Source organism: Pseudomyrmex gracilis, unplaced genomic scaffold (assembly GCF_002006095.1).
Source record: "Pseudomyrmex gracilis isolate BER0280 unplaced genomic scaffold, ASM200609v1 scaffold_296, whole genome shotgun sequence".
Taxonomy (NCBI): Eukaryota; Metazoa; Arthropoda; class Insecta; order Hymenoptera; family Formicidae; genus Pseudomyrmex; species Pseudomyrmex gracilis.
This window is the reverse complement of record NW_018020880.1, coordinates 29,864-56,543: the sequence shown is the minus strand read 5'-3', so window position 1 is coordinate 56,543 and position 26,680 is coordinate 29,864. Positions and strand designations below refer to the sequence as shown.

Here is a 26,680-nt window from a genome sequence, read left to right as displayed (position 1 = left end):
AAATGATAGACAGAGAAAGAGTTACTATTCAAAGTATGTTGTCTCTCTCAACGTTGAAGACATCTTTTCAGCCAAACGCGCAGTCTATATATTATACGTCTATGCCCACAACTCGATCACGAACGTGCAACGCCAATGAGAAACGCGAGCAAGCGGTCCGCGAGACGCGATGGAACGTATTCCCGTTCGCACGAGCGCCGTGATGTCCACCGTTTTTGCGTGCACTTGCGTGAAAACGAACTACATACGCGAGTACGTACATACCTGCGTAGAGTGAATAAAGAGATACCATCTTGATTTGGTTCTGTTCCATGCTAAATGTGCGCGCGCATTCAATTCGATATTTCGAGCGCTTCGATACACTCGGATTGGCGGGCAGTCATGGCGGAGCGGCCGGAATTACGTGCGAATTGTTTCGCGTATCATCGCAATTATCGTCGTCTTCGCGCGGAAATATGAACGTCTCGCGGCAAAGTATCGGGCAATTCGCAGCGATGCGTGATCAGAGCGCATTTGATAAACAATTTGGTCGGCGAACGAATAAAATTGCGAAACGTGCGGGAGAAACAAAGTGGTCAACGCGCAACAAAAATAGCAAATTCGATTACTTGCGCCTACGCTACTGTACTACGATGCGTAAGAAAAGCTGATGTACATAAAGGTATTTACCACAAATATACATAATTAATACATAATTACTGGATGGATGAAGAAATATATTTCATTGTGTGTTACTATGTAACAATCTATGGACCAAGTTTTCAAATCGTATTCCTATTCCAAATTTTAGAACTTTGATAGTGCAAAGCGCGCGTAGATTTGTAGACTTGCTGAATTGTGAAACATCGAGCACATAAATAATTCAATATTTTCCGCAGTTTAGATTTAAAGTTAAGAAAAAAGTATCAATAGAGTAAACCCGGGTAAGATGGCCACAGTTTTCTTTAAATGCAAAAAACAGATCTTTATTTTTGTTATTTTTTAATATTATTTTTTTATTTTACTTCACTGAAGCTTAAAGTAATAATAACTATCGAAATTAAAGAGAAAACACTTAACAGAAATTTAATATTATATAAAATATTAAAATGTATGCATTGGCCATTTTGCCCAACTTTTAAGAGAAAGATGGCCATACATGTTTTTTGTCAAAGATATAAGTAAAACTTATAATTATGTAATTTAATTATATATTTAGTAATTATATGTTAAATACAATATATTTATTGTACGTAAAAGATTATTACATATTATTGTTAACGCACAGTATTTTTTTAATTACGAAACGCAACTTTATGTGAACTATAAAAACAATTAACAAAACATTTTTATTTCGATGATTAAATACATTGTAGATTATACTAGTCATAAAAAAAATATATATAATTAAAATTAAAATATATAATTATTAATTAAAATATATAATTATTAATTAAAATATATAATTATATGTAACTTTTTTAAAAAAAAATGGGCCATCTTTCCCGAAGTGTGAGGAAAAGATAAGATACATAGTATTTATAAATAAATAATGAAAATGAAAATACACACACACACAAATTATTGGTTACATTATAATTTATGTGCCTTTATCATGTATGTAATATTGATTACGGCAGTTTAACTGTAATTTATTCGACGTTACAGCAGCTTTTAGTGAACACACGTAAAACTTTGCAGGCAATCGAAAGTAAAAACATTGTATAATTTTCACAATATTGTTATTTTAAATAGTGTACGCACATAAACTACTGTAAATACTGATTATCTTTAAGAATGGTTACAAAAATGCACTATTAAACAATTATTAGTGAAATTACAGTCTATGGCCATCTTTTCCGTATGGCCATAATACTCCCATTTACCCTAAGTAGCACACGATGAAATGTATTTACTGCTACGAAAAAATTATTTAACAAATTTTGAGTGCCAAGAGTATTTTGAATGTGTTTGTATATTATATATTTATTTATTTATCTACAAAATGAAGTTTGGTTATTTATATTCAACATGTTTACAAGCAACTGCAAAAATCGTTCCTATTTGTGTGACGAGGTGAACCTCGCCACCATATAATTATTATCCGATACTATTATTTTTTATTTTTTATTTTCTGTTCTTTATTATTTAGTATTATTATTTATGTTGTATTATTTTCTGTATTATTTTCTTATGTCTTTATTAATATACGTATAGATATCACCGCACGCGCCCACCATAATTCCGCCGACCTTCCTATAATTCCTATCATTCTGCGGATCGACCGATAGTTTAGGGCGCGGAATTATAGAATAAGAACGCATGTGTACAGAGGAGTGCACCGTATCGTTCCGCTCTAAGGGAAGGTTTTCTCTGAAATTTCTCTTCTGGTTGCTTCTACTACCGCGCGCCATACTTTTTCGATCTCCGCCAGCGGCCCGAGATTGAAGAAAAACGGCGCGCGGTAGTAGGGACAGTCGGAGGAGAAATTTCCGAGAAATACTTCTCCTGGAGCGGAACGATATGGTGCACTCCTCTGTGCAAGAGAAGACCTGTGCCGGTGCGACACGGCACAGGTGCGTGACACGGCGCGCAAACAAGCGCGTACCGCACGCCGATCCCGGGCGGACCATAGGCCGCTCCAGGCAGAGATGCCAGTTTGCGGACGCTAGCAACATGCAGCAGCAAGTGGAGGGGACACGCACACAAGCGAGTAGCCACTCGCCGAGGCGCTGAGCGCACACGTACACGGCTGTTTGCCTGTGTGCGTTTCATCTGTGTATCCCCTCTACTTGCTGAGCATGCTGCTAGCGTCCGCAAACTGGCATCTCTGGCTCCAGGGTATATAAACCGAGCGATTTCGGAAGTCGGGACCAGTGATGAAAGATCGAGCCGGCTAGCACCAAGAGCACCGAGGTGGTGGGAGCCACTGGGAACACGCACACAAGCGAGAACCGCTGTCCGTGTGCGTGACGTCACGCCCGGCACTTCGGCTCGTGGAAGAGTGCGGACATATCATGTTCCGTCTTCTTTCCACCAAGCCCGCTAGAAGGCAAGACACGTTTACGTTGCGCGCTTGTTGCGTATGACAACGTAAAATGCTTTTCAAAGATTTATAATCTTAGAAAAAATACATAATATTATTGATAATGATAGGATTGATTAAACATCTTAAGATGCATTTATTATTATATTTTTAGTAATGAGTTAACTGTGATAATTTCAAAGTTTTTAAATGTTTTTTAATATTCTAAAACCTTTGAAAATATTACAGTTACCTCATTACTAAAAATATAATAATAAATGCATCTTGAAATGTTTAATCAATCCTATCATTATCAATAATATTATGTATTTTAAACTTAATAAATAAATAAATAAGTCTTAAGCCGGTATTCATAGTCGGATCTTGTATTTAAGATCGTCTTAAGTTTATCTTCAGATTATGTGCGAATAATTTTATTGGCCGCAGAGCATCTGAAGATAAACTTAAGACGATCTTAAATATAAGATTCGACTATGAATACCGGCCTTAGAGAGCCGTTCGCAGAATGTTGTGCGGAAAATATGTCTTATATGTGTGTACACATATATAAGTAAATTCACGTTTTTCACGTGTGTTTTTCGAATTGAAATTTCAATTTTTAAATTCATATAGGATGCTAGTTTTGCATCTCATATATGATAGACCCCGAATACCCCCCCTAATTGATTTAAAATGTTGCGAAAAAAACTCCTCAGCCAGGAGTCGAACTTGGAATCTCCAGTTTTCCGGGCCAGGTAGTGAGGTTATAGAAGGAAACTGTATAAGAAAAAATTTATGCTGAATTTTGACATTCCAAAGAACAAGCGCCAATCCTTAGCACAATTTACTTATTTTTGTAGAAGCATTTTAGATTTAATGAAGTAAATACGACACCAAACGTCATAGGACAAAGTCGGTTTATAGGTCTCTATAGTCGGTATCCAGTACCCTCTTAATCTGCGCGAATCATTCCGCGCCGATCAATCCGAATCCGCTGCGTTAGAATTTAACCAACAAACCGAATACAACCGTTGTAAATACCGTATTCAAGTGAATAAATCTTAACTACATTTCAGCATTAAAAAATAACCGAGTGTCGCAATTTCATGCTTTCCCCTTCCCGATCCTTGGCGCCGACCGAGCTGTCCGGCAAGCGGAAGACCGGGCGAAGCCGATAGAAAATCGGCTCCGTTACATTTGAGTAAATCGTCTCCCAGAAATGAGAGAAACGGGGCGCCTGCGGAAACTTGTCTCTCTCATTTTCTCGAGTTTTTTTGTTAGAGTATTTTGATCTCTGATCGATAAATGAGCGGGTAAAATATCGACGTATGATAAGATCAGACAAGCGGTAAGAAGCTCAGTCGATACTTCAAGATTCGTGTTTACCTGGATAAGAGCTAAAGAACACTGACAATGAGGACGAAAGCGAGAAAGCGATATTTATCTTATATGTATTAAAGGAAATTGAGAGAAAGAGAGAAAACAACAAGTGACATTACTGGATGAAGTTCGTACTTCATACGCATGTGTGTGCGCCTTTCAGATTTGGTAAAACTACTACGAAATAAAAGTTGGTCATAAAAAGTCGCGCTACTTTGTAAGTAGATTTCGGCATTTGTCATACATTATACGCAATAAGTTAACATGTTTTGTTTTTGGCCAGAACATTGAGAAGAAACAACTTTAACATGTGGCGGCTGAACAGATAAAGACGTGTGAAGTCTCAGTTGAAATACGTTTTGCTTGATAGTTTTTCACAAAGAACAATATTATAAAACGATTGTAGAGGAAAAGCTCATCTTATAGTATACAATAAAATACGCGTGTTAAGGATAGAAATAAACAAAACAACCTCCTTTATGTTGCGACTGGAGATCCGAAAGCGTCGTATAAATTCGTTCTGCGCATGTCATCTCATATTCCGTCAAGTTGCTCCAGTCGCGTTTGGTTCGCGATCGTCCGAAGAGTTTAGTAGCAAGTGTGCTGTTGCCGCACACTTCGTTTATTGTTCATTTCAATTATTTTGTTTCGACAAATGTTGTATTTTGCGAACTCGTCGTTCGGCCGCGTTCCGTTTAGTTTTTAAGTTTTTTGAGCGACATAAAAGAAAAATGAGAAAGAGACAAAAAAAAGAAATAAGCAAGAGATTCGCTGTTGAGCAGTGCCGTCGAGAAATACGCGCGTGTTGATCGCAAACGTTGATCTTAAAAACGAAGACGAGAGGGGGTGCATCATGTGTCCGCATCGTGTTCCTCGACGATGCCTCGACGAGTCGACCATTGTGTCCACGAGTAAACGGGAAATCACATGTCAGTGAAGCTATTCTTGCCTCGCGCATTTCCACGTTCAAGTTTTCCGCATATAAATACTCATATAAAGTTTCGTTAAGACGCGATTAACGTTTAAGTGAGTTTAAATGCCCGCCATCAATTTTCACGCGTGAGAACGTGCGGGTTTCTATGTATCGGCGGTGTTTCGTCCGGCAGTGGTGATCGCTATTACCCCCTTACGTCCACGAGAGAGATCTGGTTTGTATATGTATTTTCTCTACAAAGATAAAAAAAAAAAGTGTTTAAATAAAAGCCACCGCGCAATCATCGTTCGAAGTGAGTAGACGGTTAAACATTTTTCAGCTAACATTTTCTGTTTGCGAAGAAGTTGGTTTTTTTTATTTTTGCATATATGTCTTTTTAATATATGTCCGGAGCACGTTAGGATTTTATTGTTTATATTTTACATCGAGTGCGCTTAAAGATTTCGCATTTTGCACTGCGGAAGAGAATCAGACCAGAAAATCAAGTTAAATAAAGAAATGTAAATCAATTAAAAGATAAGGCACTTAAAGTCCGAACGCTGCAGAATGTCCGCGCAATACGCTTGAGTGCAATAATTAAATTACACAATTCTTAATTCGGTTTTATCTTTATTTGTTCGGTTGTTATTACCTTTTGACTTCTGTCTGCTCTTAATAGATTTGCAAATCGATTAGTTTGATTGTTTATTTAATTATTTTTTTACAAAGAGAACACACACAAGAGAGAGAGAGAGAGACAATAGCGGAATACGACAGTGCGGGAAAAGAATTTGAAGTAACGCACACATGAACATATTTTTAACTCGTCATTATACGCCAATTATAAATTTTAATGATGCGAAATCTCTGACATCTTGTTGGCAAATTTTTTTTTCAACCGCGTTTACTTTGTAAGTATGGAACGGACAAAATACAAATCCAAAGAAGGACGTTATATATTTATTATTCCAAGAAACTTCCGTCGGAAGAGGAAATTCCTCGGAAACGAGCGGTCTTGTTTATGTTACGCCGTTGCAACCGCATCATGCATACGCGTATTTGCCGTGGCAGAGAAGCCGCGCGTTCGCACTCGGCGCGAGAGAGCGGGGCAATATTTTCGTCTAATTTACGACGGGTGGTTTAGTTGCTTGGGAAACAGTGCGCGTCTTAACTCGATAAATTTGTCTAACGACGGGCCATCATCGGGAGAGTTGCGAGGGTCATCGACAATGCGCCGCGTATTCATAATAATAACTCGAACGAGTGTGGTAACGCGTAATAATGCACACCGCTTTTGCACACCGCGCATTGTTCTTAATAGCTGGTCGTAGCTGTTTTCTACACGAGGCCGATGGGTTTTTATCTGATCGCACTTCATTGTTAAACGAAGTTGAATTACACAAGTGTGATTACGATAAAGATACGCGAGACGGAGCGAAAGATGTAACATAACATCGATAATTATTAGAAACAGGAGATGTTACACACATGTAGATCTTGGGTGGATTCTATGAAGGAGCGCGTTGATATATAGCGAGATACGTACATATTATGATTCCCATGTTCGATTCGATCGTACTTCGCGGAATTGGCGCAAACATAACAACCGGAGTAATTGCAACCAATGGAGTTTCTTCATTGTTTTTCTATCGAAATATATTTTGTTGCAATATTAACACGTACGTCTGTATATAAATATCGACTGGACGTGAACTTTCGACATTTGTCGCTGTATCATTCACCTCAAATTAATACGACGAATATATATGTGTATATGTGAATACACACACACATACGCACATATACGCGAAAAATGTCATATAATATGTATCCTATTAATTTATCTCATGTCATGCACGCCTGTAACTTGTCCTTGAGATATGCGCCGAGTACGTACGCTGTAATAGCTAAGACGACTTAACTCTACTTTAAACAGCCATTTGTCAAGCAATATTTAGTAATATTTATCAACGTCACAACTGTGCGCATATTCACGCGTGAAATATTCTGGGGTCGAAGTTACTCCGCGAAATTACGCCCGTGGCACTCTCTCTTGGTCATGGGAGAGGAATAAAATATGGCCCGTATTTTATGATCGACGCGCGGCCCGCGATATATGCACTCTCGTACGTGTGTGTACGCGCAATGCGCGTTTTTATATCGTTCGCAAAACTGCAGTAACCATCTTACCGCAGAACGAATGGCGCGAAAGAACACGCGAGGTTGGCGCGAAGAATTGGCGCAAGCAATTTTTCAACAATTGAAAGTTCTGTTTGCAGTGCGATAGTTCTACAATTCTTGATGGCATCAATAGTTTCGGCAATTTAGCCAGAAAAAATCGGAAAACTTACAAGATTTTAGTTAAAGTAGACGGGCAAGAGAGAGATTGATTGATCGATTGATTGATTGATTGCTTTGTTTGTTGGGCGCTCTCTGGAAATAATATCCTCTAAAGCGCCGAGTGATTACATTAAATGTAAGACTAAGAATACATATAAAGTGTTATAATAACAATAAGAATAATAAATTCAAAAGTATGTAATAATAATGAAATATAAGAAAACAGTGAAAAATGACAATGAATAATTAGAAAATAGTAGACAGAAATAATGAAAATATGATAAAATAAAATAAAGTGAGAGAGAATAACAAAAAAAAAAAATAAAAAATTACAAAATTACAAAAATGCGACATACAAATATAACGTTCATAAGCTAGCTACTTAAGATACAATACAATATTACCGTACTATTTCAATATTATATATAAATGTAATATATTGATAATATTATTGTAATTTTGTATTATAATATCTAATATTACTAGTATATTGCAATGTTACTGTGATATTTTGTAATTTTTTATTTTTTTGTTATTCTCTCACTATTTTATTTTATCATAGTTTTATTATTTCTGTCTACTATTTTCGAATTATTTATTATCATCTTTCTTATATTTCATTATTAACCCTAACATAAAGAAAGGAAGTAACGCTCGCAATAACAATAATAAAACGAATAAAGGTCAAACTCGAGCAAGTAAAGGGATGGTTGAATACATTCAATAAAAAATTATTGCATGAAATAAACGAAACGTTTTGTTCCCAATTTGAGACTTCCTCAGTCGCAATAAATACAAAATTATATATACGCAAACAATTTAATTTGAGATTAACATAGTGAAAAAATTAAAGTAAAAAAGTACGTTTTTTGAAAAATTATTCTTTTGTCGCAGGACGTACGCTCCAATTGTACAAGATAGTCATGCGTTACATAAAATAAGCTGCAAAGTTGTCTACAAGAGATGAAATTGTTGAAATCAGTAAGTCAGATAATCTCGATGTTTTGAGTCAACCTTGTTTTGTTGACTTTTACTTGCTCTAGTTTGATCTTTATTCGCGCGCGCGCGCGTTTTATTGTTTATTAACCCTAAAATGATTGTAATCAGTTTCTCCGCGTATAATTGTTCCATCTGCTGATATTGTTCCAGAGTTTGCCGAAGGAACATCTAAAACGCTTGTTTGTACATGTCTGCTCTACAGTGAGGTATAACCAGCAGATTACTCAGAAATCGAGTATTACGAGATGACTCTTCGCATCTAAAAGTAAAAGTGTCAGAAAGAACTTGAGGTCTCCTTGGACTCGAGAATTTGATATAGAAGGCAACCAATAAAAAAAAGAGAAAGAGAGAGAGAAAGAGAGAGAAGTTAACACCTCGTATTTTTGATCTGGAAGTTCGCTGAGCAAATCGTCGGGATAGACAGTTAACATCATCAGAAAATTGTAGAACTACTGCGCGCGCAAATAGAATGTTATGTCAGAACGTTCGTTTTTTGACAATGTTGTGCCAACTTTACACCAACGCACGTCAAGAAGAAATGCCCGCCGTGACACAAATTCTCTTCAAAAACCCGTTATCTTTATGTCGCCATGTCTATTTTCTCGTCGTAATTAGTTCACTCGATTATATATGTAACGAAGGAGGCGTGTGTGCGACATATCTTCTCCGTACATCGTAAGAACCAACGATATCATCGATATACGTTTGATGCCTAGACGTGCATCTTGGGAACGGAACAAGCCGAGTGTAGGGAACGTGTTCCTTCGCGTTTCTCCTCTCACACGTCTCGCATCTCTTCCTGCAATCCTCTCGCATCTCTCGCACGGTTAATGGCCACGTACTCGAAAGCATTATCGAATGACCTTCCTCCTTCGGCTCCTTCTCCCGCGCTCTATCTTCACTTTCCACGAGAGAATGTGTCCCTACGTGCGTTCAGGCGTCGCATACACACAGACATGTATTGAAACGGACATTCTTTTTCCGAAGTTGCGAAAAAGAGCGAAAAATCTGGCGTTTGGTAGAACAAATGTCGTTTATCGAACAGCAACGTAGATAACGTAGATAAAACAGATTTTGTTTCATTTTTATTATAGCTTGTTTAATTTTACAGATTTTTGAACATAATAACCTCTTGCGTACAGACATGGGTCTCTTAGACCAATTCAAAAATTTCAAACCGGTGTCTCTAATAAAAATGAGTTTTTTTTTTGGTATGCATATATCTTCAAAACTACTAGAGATTTTTTTCCATTTGTTTTTTTTTATCAACGCAGAATCGTTCAAACATTCAATTCAAAAAAGAACAAAATTGAAAAAATATTGATTTTTCGTGGAGTTATTTGATTTTAAAGTCGCGTAAGTCTCACAGTTTATATAACTAGTAAGTCGGTTTTAGAGTCTGTATGCGAAGGGTTAATTATCTAATTTTTAGTTTTATCTAATTTGAGGTAGAATTAATTAAATTGTTTTTATTTTGATTAGCCGCGACGAAAGATCCGGCAAAGAAGACTGAATTGTATTGTACATATTAATGTTTATTGAATGGCGAACTGATGGAATAAATTTGAATTAAATTACAATACATCTATTTTTTGCTCACAAAAGACTCTTCTTAATCAGTTTGGTTTTTTTAGATCAAAGAAATTGAATTGTTGCGCTAAATGTTGCAAGATGCAAATAAGAATAGATGCAAGCTGAACTTTTACATTTATACGATTTTTCTTACATATGTGTATCAGTACAGTTTATTTTCGGACTGTCTTTTTATTCATTCGCATTCGAATACCTCCCGCTATAAGGGTGTCGAGTGAATACTGAATATTGTTTCGAGGACCGACACGTCTGGAATTTTATTAAATCGTAGGATTTTGCATATCTGTCTCGCAAACGGTACAATTTTGCATAGTTTACTTACAAGCGCGTAAGAGTAGAATATTTATTTATTCCTGGAGAACGCATTTATTATATATTTTCTCTCTTTAGGGTTTAATTTCGCGATGCGGCAAACCGCTTCTTTTTTTTTATTTATTCACAAGAAGATTCCCGCATTTTGTACGCGCAAAAACGGAATTAATTACGTATCAAAATAATTCTTGACAATCGAAAATCTTCGACAGTCTAGTAAATCTTTATTGTCGCACATTAAGTAAACGCAATACATATTTTATCGTCATAAAATTATACTAAGTAATGGCAGTTTTTTGTTCGGAATTAATCGCGCGAAATGTTGTTTTAAATCGCATTATCCGATCTCGATAATACGTTACGAGCACGATATAATATATATCGAAATATATATCGATGTACATTAGTGGTCTATTCGATGATTGCGCCGCGCAAATTACTCTTATAATTACTTTCAATTCGCAATTAAATAACGTCGTGCGAGCGAATTATAGCAAATTTCATATTACAGACGTATTATATCGCACACAGTTGTTGTGTACCGTCTAGCTTTCTATTGTGGCACGAGCGGATGACACAAACTTTTGTATATATCGCGCAACACACACACGTCTTTTTCTCTTTTGAGAGAGACTTTGCTAGACTTTTCCGAATGAAGTCGATATAGAGTAAATGTATAAGAGATATCTCTGGTCACATAAATCGCGTCTGATACAATTGTGCATAATACATACATACGTATACCTACATAATACATATATACGTACACGTACATACGTACTGGCACACTCAGCCTTTCGATTGTTCCATTCCCTGCTCCAACATATCCGTTCGAAAAAATCTTTGAATCGAAATTCTATATATGTAAATTCGGTTGAATGATTCTAAAGAAATTTTTTTGACAGCGCGAACGCAGCCGCGAGAGAGGTGCTTTCCTAAATATAAATATGTGCGCTTTCCGGATACATTTTGGCACATTAGTATTCATAGCCTCGTCAAGCGGAAATAAAACGACACGCTGCAGCCATTAAGAGAGAACGCCCATAAACAGCGACGAGACGATCAAGAATGTTTATCGGGACGATAAACAGGTTGAAAAAAAAAAAAAAAAACTAATTTACGTTACGTTCAATCATAGATTTCGCATCGGAGTATCTTTCGCGTATATTTACTTGTGTATATGTTTAAATTAATTTGTGTGTTCATGAGCTTGTTCTTCAATTTAAGCAACGAGCAACACGGGAAATCGATATGCCGATGGCCCGTGCGTTTAGAAATGATTTGTTGGCCAACCGCCATCGTCGTAAATTCTATTTTCACTGGCACACACGCCGTGATCTAACCGTGAAATTTTGCTATCCGGATTTCCTCGAGCGGCAGATAGAAGTGAATTTCCCCGAGAATATCTTTGTAGACACACATGCGGAATGCATATCTCATTATTGACTCAATTCCGACTTATGTGCGATTTCGCACAAAGAACTGTACGACGCGAAACAGTTACAGAGAAAAATAAGACGGAAAACTATTGAGTGTGACAAATAATACGAATTTGAAGTACGAGAGATCGATGTGGCTTTGGTTTTTATTTAGATTTTAGATAATATTCATATTTACTGCGACAAAATATAATTTTCTCTCTCTTTCTTTCAGATAAACAAACAACTAAATAAACGCTATGTAAATATGTATATATATAACATATACGTTGCTTAATATATGAAAACGTAACATCGTTATCGTGTATTCTAAATTTCTTCCTTTGTGAATAATAAATTATAATTAATAAACAAGCTCATTTAAATTTTACGGAAGAATTGTGACGAATTTTTAAGACATTTTGATCATTTTGATGCTATATTTTAGCGGCTTTTATTGCATTCATAATTAATCACAGAACGTTAATCTGGTAATTTAATAAACGAACACGACCGAGCACGAAGGGGCTTCGCGAGACGACGACAGGCGAATTCAACAAAGTGTGGTCGCGTTTGTATTGGTTTTAATCTCATTAAATATAAATGTCACTAAAAGATTTCGGTGATGTTGCACGAAATGCTGATAGGTCGGTACGAGAGAGATAGATATACATAAAAAAGCAACCGATTGTTAAAACGCACAGGAATTGGCCAAATGCCGGATAACGCACAAAATGTTTCAATTCCACGCACTTTGGTACACCTAAAAAAAAAAAAAAGAAAGAAAAAAGAAAAATCAAATCTCTCCGCTCCGATCTCTCTTGAAAAAGCACGAGTAGAATATGCCACGACCGTGATAGCGAAAAATATGATCTGACAAATCCGCAGCAATCTCTCACGTTTGCAAAGAATATTTAAAATGTCTTCTAACAGAAGTGATAAAATTACAACCGAATATTTTTATTTTCATTCTTGTTTTTCAAAATATTCTTTTGACTACTTTTAAAATAATGCAAACTTCAGCAACAAGAGTTCTGTAACATACAGTTGCAAATATATCTTTTATATTGTTACATATATTATTATATTTTTATATTCACACATATATATTGTTATATTTTTATTTCTTTATTTATTATAGTTATAGTAAAAGTAATCTCAATAAAACGATTGTTCAGATCGATACTTATTGCGTTTTTCCGTGCGCGTTCATTGGATTTGTAAAGAAGCCTTACTGGCTTGTCGATTAACGATGTGTCGATTAACAATAATGATACAGTTATTAAGTCGTCAGGCAAGTTGTAAAGACGATTGATCTCCTTTTTCATTCTCTTTCTCTCTCTTTCTGATTAACAACGGCGTACTAATAATAGCATTCCCGATCCTTACCGCAGATCGTGGAAAGAATGGCTTCATCAATCAAAGACTTGTAACTGTTTATTTATGTTTTTGTTTTTTTTTTTTTCTGCGCAAAAGAACGTTCTACTTGCTGATTTCAATAGAATACAAATTGAATTGATTTGTTTGTTTCGACGATGCCACCGGGACTCGAGAATAAATGGTAACAGTTGCGAGGGTGTAAAACCGGACCGCGAAATATCGTCATCTCGACATCGTGATCCCAAGTAAAAATTGGAACGGATTGAACGTCGCTTTTGCGTACGGCGTTCGAGAAGAATATATCTGAGAGACTGTGCGGAGAAAGAAAGATGATTCGCGGCATCTTTCTGAAAATAAATTTGACGACGAACCACGATGTTATGTAATACGGTCGCTGTGTTTTTTTTCTGTCCATTGCGTCGGTCGCGCCACATTCGTCACTCCAGGCATCACATTAGGCACATCCGTTTGCCGCACGAGATTGTTCCTACATATTTCACATTCAAGTCTATCTTCATGCACGTAATTTAAAGCAAAATAAATAATATTATTCGATAAAGAAAACAGTAAAAGCGAAATTGAATTATTTTGACAGTAATAATCTATATTTATTTGCGTTAAATATGATGTATATACGTGTGTGTGTGTGTGTATGGTATTGAAATTAAATGTTATCTTTCTCTATCATTTCTACGTGTAAAGTTTGCATTTTTGAAAAATTTGTACAATTGTCACAAACAACAATAATATATCCGTTATTGTCAATTTCCGTGTAGTTTGAATCGTGTGAAGTGGGCACCTCGCAGTTTCCCAAAGTGTCTCTGTTTTGTTGTACCCATGTATTACTGTGTTTAAATCACGAAACTTCGGTGCGAGAAATCTATCGAGAGAAGTTTTAGAACTCTGGAGAAGAGCCAGAACGCTTCATTGATTCCCGGGGCAAAATTTCAAAAATGAACTGCTAAACTTCACAGAGAGAGGGAGAGAGTAATCTCTTTGGCTCGCTTAAATCCTCTTTTATTAATATATCGCGTCGTTTCATCAGTTATTGATATAATAAAGCCGATAATACTGCCTCTCGCGATGAGGTACAATACGCTAACGTCTACACACACACACACACACGCGCGCGCGCGCGCCTCATCGTCATCATATCAAATTGGTCTTTTAGTCGCTGTCGATTAACAGATATTCACCCGTCCTTCTATCATTCAATGCGGAAATCCTCTTGATGCGATGAGTCCGCGAATCGATGACGCTCATCAATCAGGAAGCGGGACAATGATCAACAAAAAATCGTGAATGCAAGAAAATAGATTTAACGTGTTTTCTCAAAGAAAAACGGAAGTATAGTATATCATATTGTATCGAACCTCGTTATATTCGAGAGATGGTCACGTTATATATCTGCTATCGGTTCTTTTCTTTTTTTTTTGCGGTGCTACTCCGGTCGAGCGCGCTAATATTTATTTATCCCGCCAACTGCCGTTTGTTATGCAAATCGCACACAGAGGTATAATATACCTTGACTAAATGATCGCAAAAAGCAGTGTGACCATGAACGACGTGTGCCATGACGTCTACGACGACGACGCGAACATATTAGTTAACGCCTTTTATAAAATTACGTAGAATTTAACGCGCATATTGAATATATAATACGTTTCATTGAAATTCTGTTGGTTGTGTGTTGCAAAAGATGTCTCGTCTGTTCACACACACACACACACACATAGCATTCGCTTGCAGTAAGTTTTGAATTACAAGTTGAATGATAATTGTCGATTCTTTTACTTTATATTTCGAGATAAAACTCGAGTGTTTTTCTCGAGCGTTTGTGCAAACGTGAGAAATTTTTCTCCTATCACTCTCAATTTAACAATCGCGTATATAAGCACAAAAAGGAAATTGTGCTACGGAAATAAGCAAACATTTCCGTTTCGCTCGTAGATGACTTGCGCGCAATATAATCTGTATGTCGTTTACAGGCGATATACACATGACATAATAATCATACGAAGCGGCTAATTGATGAATAAGAGCCGCGCGAATAACAAATGTGTGCACGCCGCAAAGTTGATAATGCCTGTCAACTGGGCGTCGCACACTTATTATCTTCCGAAACGTGTCGGTAATGCGTGTCCGTGAATGTTAACTGCGACATATAACTCGCGAACTACACATCGACACTGGTAATAATCATATACATTGGACATATGAGAAAATTTATACGAGGAATTAATTTGTTTTGCACACTTTTAAACAACAAATGCAGAAGGATAACTTTTTTTTATCAACACATTTCCGAAAACAACGAAACTGCGGATATAACTGTTACATTTTTGAAGAAGTGCGCAAGAATTTAACGCTGTGGAATTTTCGTCCGAAAAACATACGAACCGAACTCGCTTTATTTGCGCCGTGGTGTAACAAAAGTAAGTAAATATATATGTGTAGCAAAAACAAATCTCTCGGACATGAAAATGCGAGAAACGATTAGTTCACGCATATAATTTTAATATTGCTTATATATTCATTATATTACGCAAGATGGGATTAAAAGTAGGAAGATAACATTGAAAAAACAGTTTTGTTGAGATAACAGAAATTTGATAAATCAAACCGAATAAAGTGTTCTGGAAACTGAATTTTGGTTGAGATTATCAAATTTTGTGGTAATCTCAACAAAACTGTTTTTTCAGTGTACCGGTAGCAGTATTTTTTTTATTCCATTTTTTTCGATTCTTTGTGTTCTTCTTCATGTTATTGAATCTCGTCAAGTGTATGTTCCAGACTCCGGCGTGGCACTTTGCCATGTCCTTTTGTGTTCTATAATTGCACGCCGAACATGAAGTGGTTCAGAAAATAAAACGAAGAATCCGTAGAAAGATAGTGATGACGCTTCTGTATATATATATATAGATATATATATGTGTATGTATATATATGTATATATATATATATATATGTATACGTTGTACATAGAAATTATACAGTAATACAAAATGACGTGAGATGCATCTCTCGCGTGGACATCCAAGAGGGAGGAGATGACACACGCGCGTGCATAGCGGAACGGCTTTGTCGTAAAATGTTCCGCTTCATTACTTTGTGCCACCGGGCACTTCTATTGAATGTGTGTAACGTTCATTTCTATGCAATAAAGTTATTACGTGTCATGTCGTGTCGCGTCGTAGTCGAACGAGAGAACGTTTTCCTCAATAATACACACGACTGAAATTCCTATTGGCATTGATTTATAGCTCCCGTGCAAATTCCGCGCGTACCGATCGCACTTATTATCATGACAGAAAAGCGACAGATCAACTTTCAACAACAATTGACGAATTGCTGATATATTACAACGAACATACATCACGTGTTCGTTGGCACGGGAGCGGCTGCGGTCAACGCGGCTCCGCCAATATGCACGAACGCACAGAAAATTTATATTCGGACTGCAGTGAAAACGCGATGGAAGTAGCTTGGAAACAAAAAAGCGTCGTTTTTCTCTCTCTCTCGCTTCTGTTCGACTTTATCGTGAAAATACTTTTTATATATATAAGAGAGAAAACCTCTAAAATTGTTTTTCGACTGCGTAAGAACTTCGCGCGCGAGTCACGTGCGAATTTCACGTGCGCACGTAGCGCATGTAAAGTAATATTAAAATTTGTTTTTTAAGCAATTAAGTGACATCATCAACGGCTATAGAACCAACGCGAAAATTGATTCGTATGCGATTTTGTTGTTATGTACGTTAATTCGGTTTCTGTCTTTGTCTCAATACAATTTTGAAATACAAAAAAAGAATGGAGTTGTTTCGGTTATGATTGTTGCGCCGTAATATATGGTTGCTTTTGTTTGGTTGTATATTTTGCAGCAGTAACGTTCATTAATCTGTCGCATGTTTGCGTCGCGCAGATGGCGGGAGACAAAACTGGTCCTCGAGTGATATTCAATGGCGACGAACAGGACAGTCTGGACGCGCAAGAACTGGAATGCCAAGTGCGATTAGGCCAATGGACACCGCCGTCAGGTAATGCATGTATTTAAATATTTAAATCGAAATTTAATCGGATCAAACGATAAACGCGATAGATAAGAGCGCGCGCGCGCGCTATTTCCGTCGAAACATTGATTTAGACGTCTTTGTATAATGCATCATTGTTTTGCGAAACTGGAACGGAAATTTGCCCGATATAGATTTTTACGGTCTCATTCTTTCTCTTCGAGAGATCATCGTATGTGTGTAACATTCTCTTCTGGCTGGCAAGACGAGAGAGGGTGATTTGCTTTCAATAAAAGTTGGCGGTATCGGAAGAGAGATCTTGGATGAGAGATCCGAGCTGCGTTTCTTCTCGTCGCAACTTGAATCTTCCGAGCAAACGCGAACTTTTTGCAGCTCCTGAACCGCATTGGAAAATTCTTGAACATGATGTCGCATTAATGCGCAGTAGATATGCATAGTACACAGTACAACAAAATTAGTTTGAAATTTTTTTATACAAACCACACGATCTGTCTTATATATATATATATATATATATGTATAACTTTGATTAATCCATGTAATATCAATTTTTGAAACTATGCGGGATGCGCCATTCTTTCATAATATGCAACACGTTTTGGAATAGGAAGTAATATCGAGAATTTTTTGCCGACCCATATGTGCAAAATTGGTTCCAAGACTTCGGGTTCATTTTATTGACAGATGTCGCATTAGCTAACGCTGATCGGAGAATGTGAATAAATTCTAAGTGCCGTTATTCGTCAAATGTTCAACCTTCAAGAGCAATTTTCGAAACACGCGTGAAAGAATATTCGCGTCGAACGTACGCGAATAGTACGTGCGTAGCTAATTTTTTCTTTTCTAGCGAAAACGTGTCTCGTTTACCGTAAAAGATATCTTCGTGCAAAGTCATCTCTTCCTGCGGCTGTGTTTCGAGTTTATAGTTTCTATATTATCTGTGCAGATTAATAATTAAGAAAAATATAAGTTGCACCGGAGTGTTTGTTTTTTTTCTTGTTTTTTACGACTTTTTCTCTCAGTCTTCCGTGTATCTCGCGCGCAAGCAAGGAGTGCTTTTTATACATCCGGAGATATCTCTCGAGTTTTCCGCCGATCGTTAATAAGTACTTTATCGTAAATTGTCTTTTTTACGATCGTCGTAAATCACGCGGTAAGATTTATCCAATTTGTCGTAACGTCTGACGCTCGCCGTCTCTTCCGCCATTGTTGTTCACTTGCAATTTCTTACGCATTGATATTTAACGCGTTCCACATTGCTATCAACTTCTCTTTATCTTTACGAAGTCGTTTTCTACATACACATACTAAATCTGCTCCTCTGTTTAACTATATCTGAAAAAAAATATATACTTTTTTTCAGATCCGTACTGTCCGCCGGATTTTGACGGATTGCGATGCTGGAACGCCACTTTGGGCGGAACTACCGCGTTTGCAAACTGTCCGGCTTATGTCGTAGGGTTCGAGTCATCACGTAAGTATGCCCCCCAATACCACTATTTCGACATTTGACTTTATAATGGCAGTAACCTTTCCGTCGGTTTGCTTTACGGCCTGATGCGTGCCGCCGATTGACAAGATCGACAAGTAGCCAAATCGATTGGCGGGAAGATGGATCGTTTCTCGCGCGCTTAATGCACGCAAAAAAGATAATCGTCGAACGGAAAATCGTCACATTGACATTTTTCGCGTTACAAACGAAATATACTTTTTCTTTCGATTAGAAAAAAACATATAGCGGACGCAAAAAACATATAGCGCGCGCAACATGATCGTCGGAAAATATCGTAGCTTATTTACGTACACTAATGTGTTTGATGAACACAACTATACGTCAAGGGAAACAACCGCTCCTTTTCCGTATCGCAACATTTCTGCGTTGTCTTTTTTTTTTTTTTTTTAATGAAAACATCGTGGGAGCGCGATATATTGCTTTTCAAAATGTTTCAAGTAATGTACGTGTAATATATTGATTGCATATATATGATATATATAATTATATATGGGGCAAATCCACCGTAATTTTAACTTTTAAAGGACTTTGTAATGTTAATAATTCTAAGTTGTTTTTCATACGCACAAGATATCGTATTTTTTCTTTGTATATTTTCTAGTAATAACTATGTATAAGAATGCGGAGCGTTTGCGTTATTACTGACGTTTAAAAGTACACCAAGTCGGTAAAAATATAAAAAATCATACAATTTATTTTGTCCCTTTCGAATTTGTGTTTCACTCTGAATAATTGTACCTGCGCCGTGTTATAATAACGCTTTCGTAATAAATGGAAAAGTTAGTTCTTGCGTTCATACATCTTTTCTCTGGAGGTCGATCACGTGCCATGTAACTATAAAAAATGGTGGCCGCTGAAAAACCTGTTCCTCCATTTTTGCAAAATATTAATTTTCGTAAAATTAACAATATTACGTACGCACCGTTAAATTAGTTGACTAACTGAGTTACTGAAGTTATAAGCAAACACAACAACAAAAAATTTAAGACGTTGTTGAAAAGTGTACTTCAAAAATGAAACGCACACCAGAAATATCAAAGATTGTCTTCAAAAGCGTAAAAATTTATTGAAAAATCCACAAATCACCTTGGCACATATTCTGAGAAAACTTTTTTCAGTCCATATTAACTGTAAACTCTTTCTTATACCATAACTTACCACGAAATCCATGTGGCCACAATTTTCAAACCCAATTTTATTAATTGTGACGTTAAGAGTGCGTGATTTAAACATGATTGCAATGTAAAACTGGAAAGAAATTAAGTCGATTTTAATCAGAGATAAACTTTGCGCCGTTTACTTAAAACTATTAACGCGTGTAGATTGGTGTTTTTTGAACCTATTTCAGGCATGTTAGTTAATATAACATTAAAAAATAAATAAATAAATTTTTATAAAAGTTAAAACTACGGTGGATTTTGTTCATATATATGCGATATTGTATTAAGGTACTTTTGCAACGAATAATGTCGGTTAGCACTGTGCAAACTTCGCGGTGGTTTCTATGGGTAAGTAAACGTTGCGAAAATCCGGGAGTAACGATGCGAACATCCATCATCCCCAGTGACAAAACATATTCCGAACGTTATTCGCTGGGAAAGCGTGTGTAAAAATCTGTATACTTCAAAATTTCATTTCCAATATCTAAACACTCCCCGACCGAAAATCCGATAAAAATGTTGCCCGCCGTAAAGTGTAAATATTGCAAATTCAGAGATAACACGACACGCCACTCTGTAAGTGGAAAAAAAGCTAGCAGCTTCTTCGGCAGCTTTTGTCGCGCGAAATCGCAAAGTTCCTGTCGATCGTATACACGTAAAGTGAAAACATTTCAACCAACATCTTTCTTCGAAATAATTTCACCAAAGAAAAATCCGAGGTGAATATAATCACGCTTTTTCTCATATAAACACACAAAGTTTTGAGTTTAAAAGAAAACTGCCATTTAAAAATGAAATATTGAATTGACAATAGTCACTAATGGTAGCACAGACATCTTAAAACTTAAAAAAAATCAGATAAGTACGACGGTGTTACTGAACTTGACGGCTGAGTGACTTGCCGAGTAAATAATTCTTTTACAAAAAAGTAATTCCAAACGTTTCGATTTTATTTAAAATCATCATCAGTGTGTGTGTGGGTAGAAACTATTATAACAATAAATATATGTAGGCATGATTAAAATACTTGATAATTACAATCTTAAAACTTGTACTTATTAGTCGTTAGATGCAAATGTGTAATAACATACAAAGATGTTTTTTCGGGTTTGAACCGCGTTAGTGTCATTTTTATACCGACGTTTCGTGAACATTACAGCTTACTTCATCAGGGTTTGAAGAGCAGCCTGATACTGAGGTGCTCTTGGTCAGGTGTCCCTTTTTATAGCGCTAGATTGGATAAAAAGGGACACCTGATCAAGAGCATCTCAGTATCAGGCTGCTCTTCAAACCCTGATGAAGTGAGCTGTAATGTTCACGAAACGTCGGTATAAAAATGACACTAACGCGGTTCAAACCCGAAAAAACATCTTTGTATGTTAATACTACACACCGCGAAAGCATCAAATAGCAAATGTGTAATTTTTAAAACATTTTTGTCAAAACGAGAGTTTGAAAAAAATATATATATATATTTTTTCAAACATATATTAAATATTATTCTATAGTTTTCAGATGCAATATGTTTGTAATTTGGATACGAATTACACACGAATTACGCGTGTATACGCAAAACATTACAAACCTTCCTCTTTCTCTTCCTATGGGTGCGCGTCAGTTTACGATCCATATTGTTGCATCGGCCAAACTAAAACACCTGCCGTTCCCGATCAGATACAGCGAATTGACACGCTTACGCGTGAGATCGTTCAAGAACGTTATCGATCCTTCATAAAGCCGGCACCCTGTGCACCAACAACGGACCGACGCGACGCGTCGACGTGCTGACATGTCGCAGCAACGTGAGCGCGGGCGCACCGTTGTACATGTATCGGCGAAACTGAAATACACCGAAACTTTCGCGAGCGTCACAGGCATATATTAACCAAGTTTCGACTCCTGTAGTATTCTCGACTCTCAGTTAAGTAATTTTCGCATCTCTAAGATGTTGTTCGAGAGACATGGATCCCCGTTTCCTGCCTCAGAAGTGCACATATGATGCCGCCGAGTGTGTATGTACGAACAGGCGTATAAATTTCGCGCGCGCTCGCGCGAGAGAGAAAGATCGGTTGTACAATCCTCCGAGCTCGATTTTAACTTTTGCACAATACGCACAATCATTTCGTTTTCGGCCGCGGACAAACGCTCTGATTGCTCGTGTGACACCGAAGTGGGAAACGAACGCCTTTTCCGACCGAAAAAAAATTCCTCCCTTTCCTCCCGACGTTCCGTAGCATCCCTTGTTTTCTCGTCGGGAACTATCGGGAACAGTATTAGTCTCCCGTGATGAAACAGCGAAAAGAGGGGTTTAGTTACGTTAAATCTACCCTAGAGCTTCGTGGGGAAAATGAAGGGATTTCGGCAAATGATCGAAATGAGAGCGCTGTTTGTCTAACGGCACAAAGAACGGTATGCGATATATGTAGGACGCGCGTATATGCGAAAGAAAATATTATTATACATACAATCGGGATATTGAAGAGATCAACGACGTGTCGAAAAATAGAAATTTTCAACATGCTTTATCGCATCGCGCGCTCGATTTTTATGCGATTATCTCTCTTTCGATTTTCATTAAATAAATAATTTCATGTACAAATTTTATCTTTTTCATTTTTTTGCACAATTTTTATAAAAAGCGACACAAGCAATTTAATAAAAAAAGACACACTTCAGAATTTCATATCAGAAAGTAAAAACAAAGGAAATTGATTTCAATTCTGACGTGTACACACACATATATATATATATTTTTTTTTTGTATTTGGCCTTGTTATTTCTGTATTCCCTGAGAGAATGGAATGATGTTAATCTGAGGTTCTCTCTCTGTCTGTCTGTCTCTCTCTCTCTCTCTCTCTCTCTCTCTCTCTCTCTCTCTCTCTCTCTCTCTCTCTCTTTCTCTGTGAGAGAAAACCGCTGGAATTTATCACGCCCTCTTCCATCCTGATGGAAGCTGTCAGTGAAAATATAAAGTCATAAATGCGTTAAATCGATATAGAAGGCAATTTTTCCCGAAGAAAGATACGGAAGAATGTTTTTTCTGGACGGTAGTTAAACAAGAAAAAAAATCACAAGCGCTGCTCTGTCGGATTTATATAATGTTATTTATAACGTTTTCTTATTAATTCAGTTATTTCCCTTGTTAAGTCGTGCTTCTCGCGTTTTATTAAAGTTATCGCACTTGTTGGGGAAGGTTAATGGGTTAAAGGTAACGCGAAATAACGATGGTATGCAATATCGATTTTCGAGCGCAAATAGCGTGAAACCCGCACACAACCTCTAACGAAGGTACTTATTGTTTTAGGAGCAATAGCATTTTAGAAAATAAACGCTTTTGCGAGAGAAAGAGAGAGAGAGATAAAGAGAAACGCGATCCGCGTTTTCCAATTCGAATGCATCCGCGGTCTTCGCGATAATTGGAGAGACCGAGTTATTGTTTATTTCATCACAACGTTCATCGGCAACAATTGGTATTTTATCCGTCAACTACGGTATTTATTCGCCCAGTCGGAAGCTCGCAATTCTCGGAAATCGGAATTGTAAACAGTTTTGTAATTGGTGCCGTAGATCGAATAAAACTTGTGCCGTCGAACATAGAAAGCGAGAGCGTCTTTTTTAATGAGGCTTTCGCGATTTCGCGAAATAAACGCACACATATAAGTCCCGCGTTAATAGTCTCTCGCTATCGGCGTTTTTCTCCTCTTTTATGTGCTATTCTATGTATTCTTTCGAAGATTGGGTGGGGCACCTAATTCCGAGGAGCTTATAGGAAAAGATAAATGTGTTTTTTTTTTTTTTCTAATGACAGCACCTGCCAGAAAGAAACATGCAAAAGAAGTATGAGAGACGAATTAAGGTCGAACATCAATACTTCACTCTCTCTTTCTCTCTTTCGTCATGTTTGCTAGACGAATCTTTGGACTTGTGTGCGATCGATCGAATCTCATCCCAAAATAATGAGCAGCCGCATCGAGGAGAGTAGCCGGCAAATAATCCCACTGCGCGTAACTTTCTCAATCTCCACTTTTTTTCTCATCTTTACTTCCGGATAATAACTCGTACATAACTCAATGGGATTAATGAAATTCTCGCTTCCGCGTGATTTTCTCTTCAAATAATGTTAGAGAAAGGTATTAAAATAAAACATCCAATAAAGTTTCATTTATTGAATACAAAGCCTGTGACAACTTTGATTATTTCTAATTATTTTTCAATTTCTCATTAGGTTGGAAAATTTACGTATTTTTAACAACTAAACAAATTGAACAGAGAACAGTTCATTTAGAACGCAATAGAATTAAAAAATTGAAAAGCCGAAGGAAATTAGACGTTATAAAAAAACGATATATTCTTAATTGTCAAAGTAATTAATAATTTATCAAAATTTACAAAAAACCGCATTTATTATGTATCTTTAAATTCAACGGAATATTAACGCTTTTAATGACATTCAAAACAAACGCGTGTAAAAAAACAGTTGCAATAATTCTTAAACAAACAAAGTTACGTAACAATAAAAATAATCGCAAAGTCGCGTTTGTAATGAGTTTCAATTACTATGCGCACGATCGCACACAAAAGTACATTTTTATTTACGATTTACGCTTTGTTTGGGTAGAAATTACTACACGCTGCATAGAAAGTTGTAAAATCGGACATTTACAATAGACAGACTTTGTTTCGCATTAAAGCGCCGAGCGAGTGGCTCTCGTAATTCGATCGTGAAGAGTTGAAAACTCACGCGAAATTGTACAATTATATAATTCTCGTTTTGCATCCCGGACGTTCAGTTTATATGAAACGGACCTTGCTGACCACTGTTTATTTTCAAATAAACTGTAGCTACGTGTTGACTCGACGAGACAAAACATTTCAAGCAAGTGGAAACAATTTCAAGGTTTGAGATTTTTTCTCGTGTTGCGGCGATGTATTAGTAGATATCGATATATCTCGGATATTGCGAGAAATTTGTGTTATTCCTCTCGAGATGCATTTTTATAATTTACATCTCGCACGATCTCCGAGAAACAATCACACCGCGACACATTACATTCAACTAGTCGTTATTATTTATTTCAAAACCAGACGCAATTACACACGGATCAAAACTCGTTGCTTATTTTTTGTACAATAATTTGCGCAAGATCTTATCGCTAATTAAGATGGAGGAAATATCTCGAGAGAGAAAGAGAGAAAAAGAAAGAAAGAAAGAAAGAAACGTTAAAACGCAAGTTTGAAATTAAGTCAAGGGCGAGTTTAATCAAGCAATTTTACGGGAGCTGATTTAAAGTTCAATTTGCATTTTGTTTTATTTCCTAACTATTAAATCGCATACCTGCAGAGAGAAAAAATTCCCCGTTTCCCGTTGCCCATCTAATCGTTCGCTCGGCTAATGGAAGAAGTACCGACTTGCTTGTAGTTTTTTTGCTGTTGCCGGCGTTAGAGTGCATTTATGCGCTTTTTATGTGGTGTGTGTGTGTATATATATATATGTATATAGAAAAATTTTAAATTGCCTTGTTGCCTCCACCTGGCAAGGGCGAGCAAAAGTTTGACCAAGTTTTGGCAAAAAGCAAACGTAACTTTATAGTATGATTACACAAAGTTTGGGAAGTATTTCCGCGTTTTTTAAAGAACACTGTCGTTTTGAGTACAATCAAGTATCCGGTAGAAAATATTTCCCGTATATTCCGTGTATATAAAAAACTCGATTATACAATAGAGAAGTGCATATTTCCTAGTATCTCAATATATATATATATATAATCAAATATATATATATTCGATTTAAATATTGCGAGAGACAATTTTTTTATACGGCTCAGTGTTACATATTGTATATTCGTTTCGTTTAGATTCTCTGTCGTGTTCTGTGTTGCAGGAATCGCGTATAGATACTGCGAGCCGAACGGTACGTGGTATTGGCATCCCGCGTACGGTCGACAATGGACCAACTACACGAATTGCGTGGATATGTCGGACGAGCCTGTGAGTAATGTGTTTAGAGTGCAAGTATTAACCTCACGTGCGCGCGCGAGATTACCTGTACATTATAATTATAAATGTTACTTGTACGTTAATTATAAATGTGACACTACTTTTGCTTTGCGTCAAAGAGATAGGTCGACAAGCTACTTATCAAAGCACGGCAAGCGACATAATTATGTGACTGAGGTTAATCTTTGAAAATTTTCTAAAGAACACGTCACTAATGCATGCGTCGTTATTAGAGTTCATCCTTGTGGGAAATAACACGCGAAATTCTTTTTTTCATTTCTTTTTTTTTCTTTTTTTTATTTTTGGTTTCACGCGAGATATATGGTTTAATACGAAGATTCGATTTCATATCATTCTGGCTGAAAGCGCGAATAGCGAACTCATGTATCCTCTCGAGAGCTAATACCGTCTAAGTCATGGACGATGTACGTGTTAGAATATTTAGAAGGTTCTTTTTCTTGTTGATATTAAAGAGGATGGAGGTGTTTTTGAAGTTTATTTTACAGCATCGCGTTGCATAACAAAATAAATTTTGCAATTGTGTCGTTTTTTTTTTGTTTTATCTGCCCACACAGTATAAACATTTACTTTGGTAAGTTTTTTACCATTGTTAAAAAAAAGAAAAAGCAAATGAGAAAGAT

General features: G+C 36.7%; 1 protein-coding gene across 5 annotated transcripts in view; it reads left to right on the top strand.

Annotated features, from left to right (window-relative positions):
* Positions 1-408: 408 nt before the first annotated feature.
* Positions 409-26,680, top strand: part of LOC109859858 (calcitonin gene-related peptide type 1 receptor-like) — a 33,639-nt gene continuing 7,367 nt past the window's right edge. The window contains exons 1-4 of one of the 5 annotated variants that reach the window (XM_020438516.1): positions 409-661; positions 17,261-17,375; positions 18,733-18,843; positions 25,924-26,030. In XM_020438516.1, coding sequence (XP_020294105.1) covers positions 650-661; positions 17,261-17,375; positions 18,733-18,843; positions 25,924-26,030 — 345 coding nt within the window. In that variant the 5' untranslated portion in view covers positions 409-649. Of the gene's footprint in view, positions 662-4,970; positions 5,533-15,460; positions 15,775-17,219; positions 17,376-18,732; positions 18,844-25,923; positions 26,031-26,680 lie in introns of those variants that run through there. The other 4 variants (XM_020438512.1, XM_020438513.1, XM_020438514.1 and 1 more) reach the window with 4 other exon arrangements.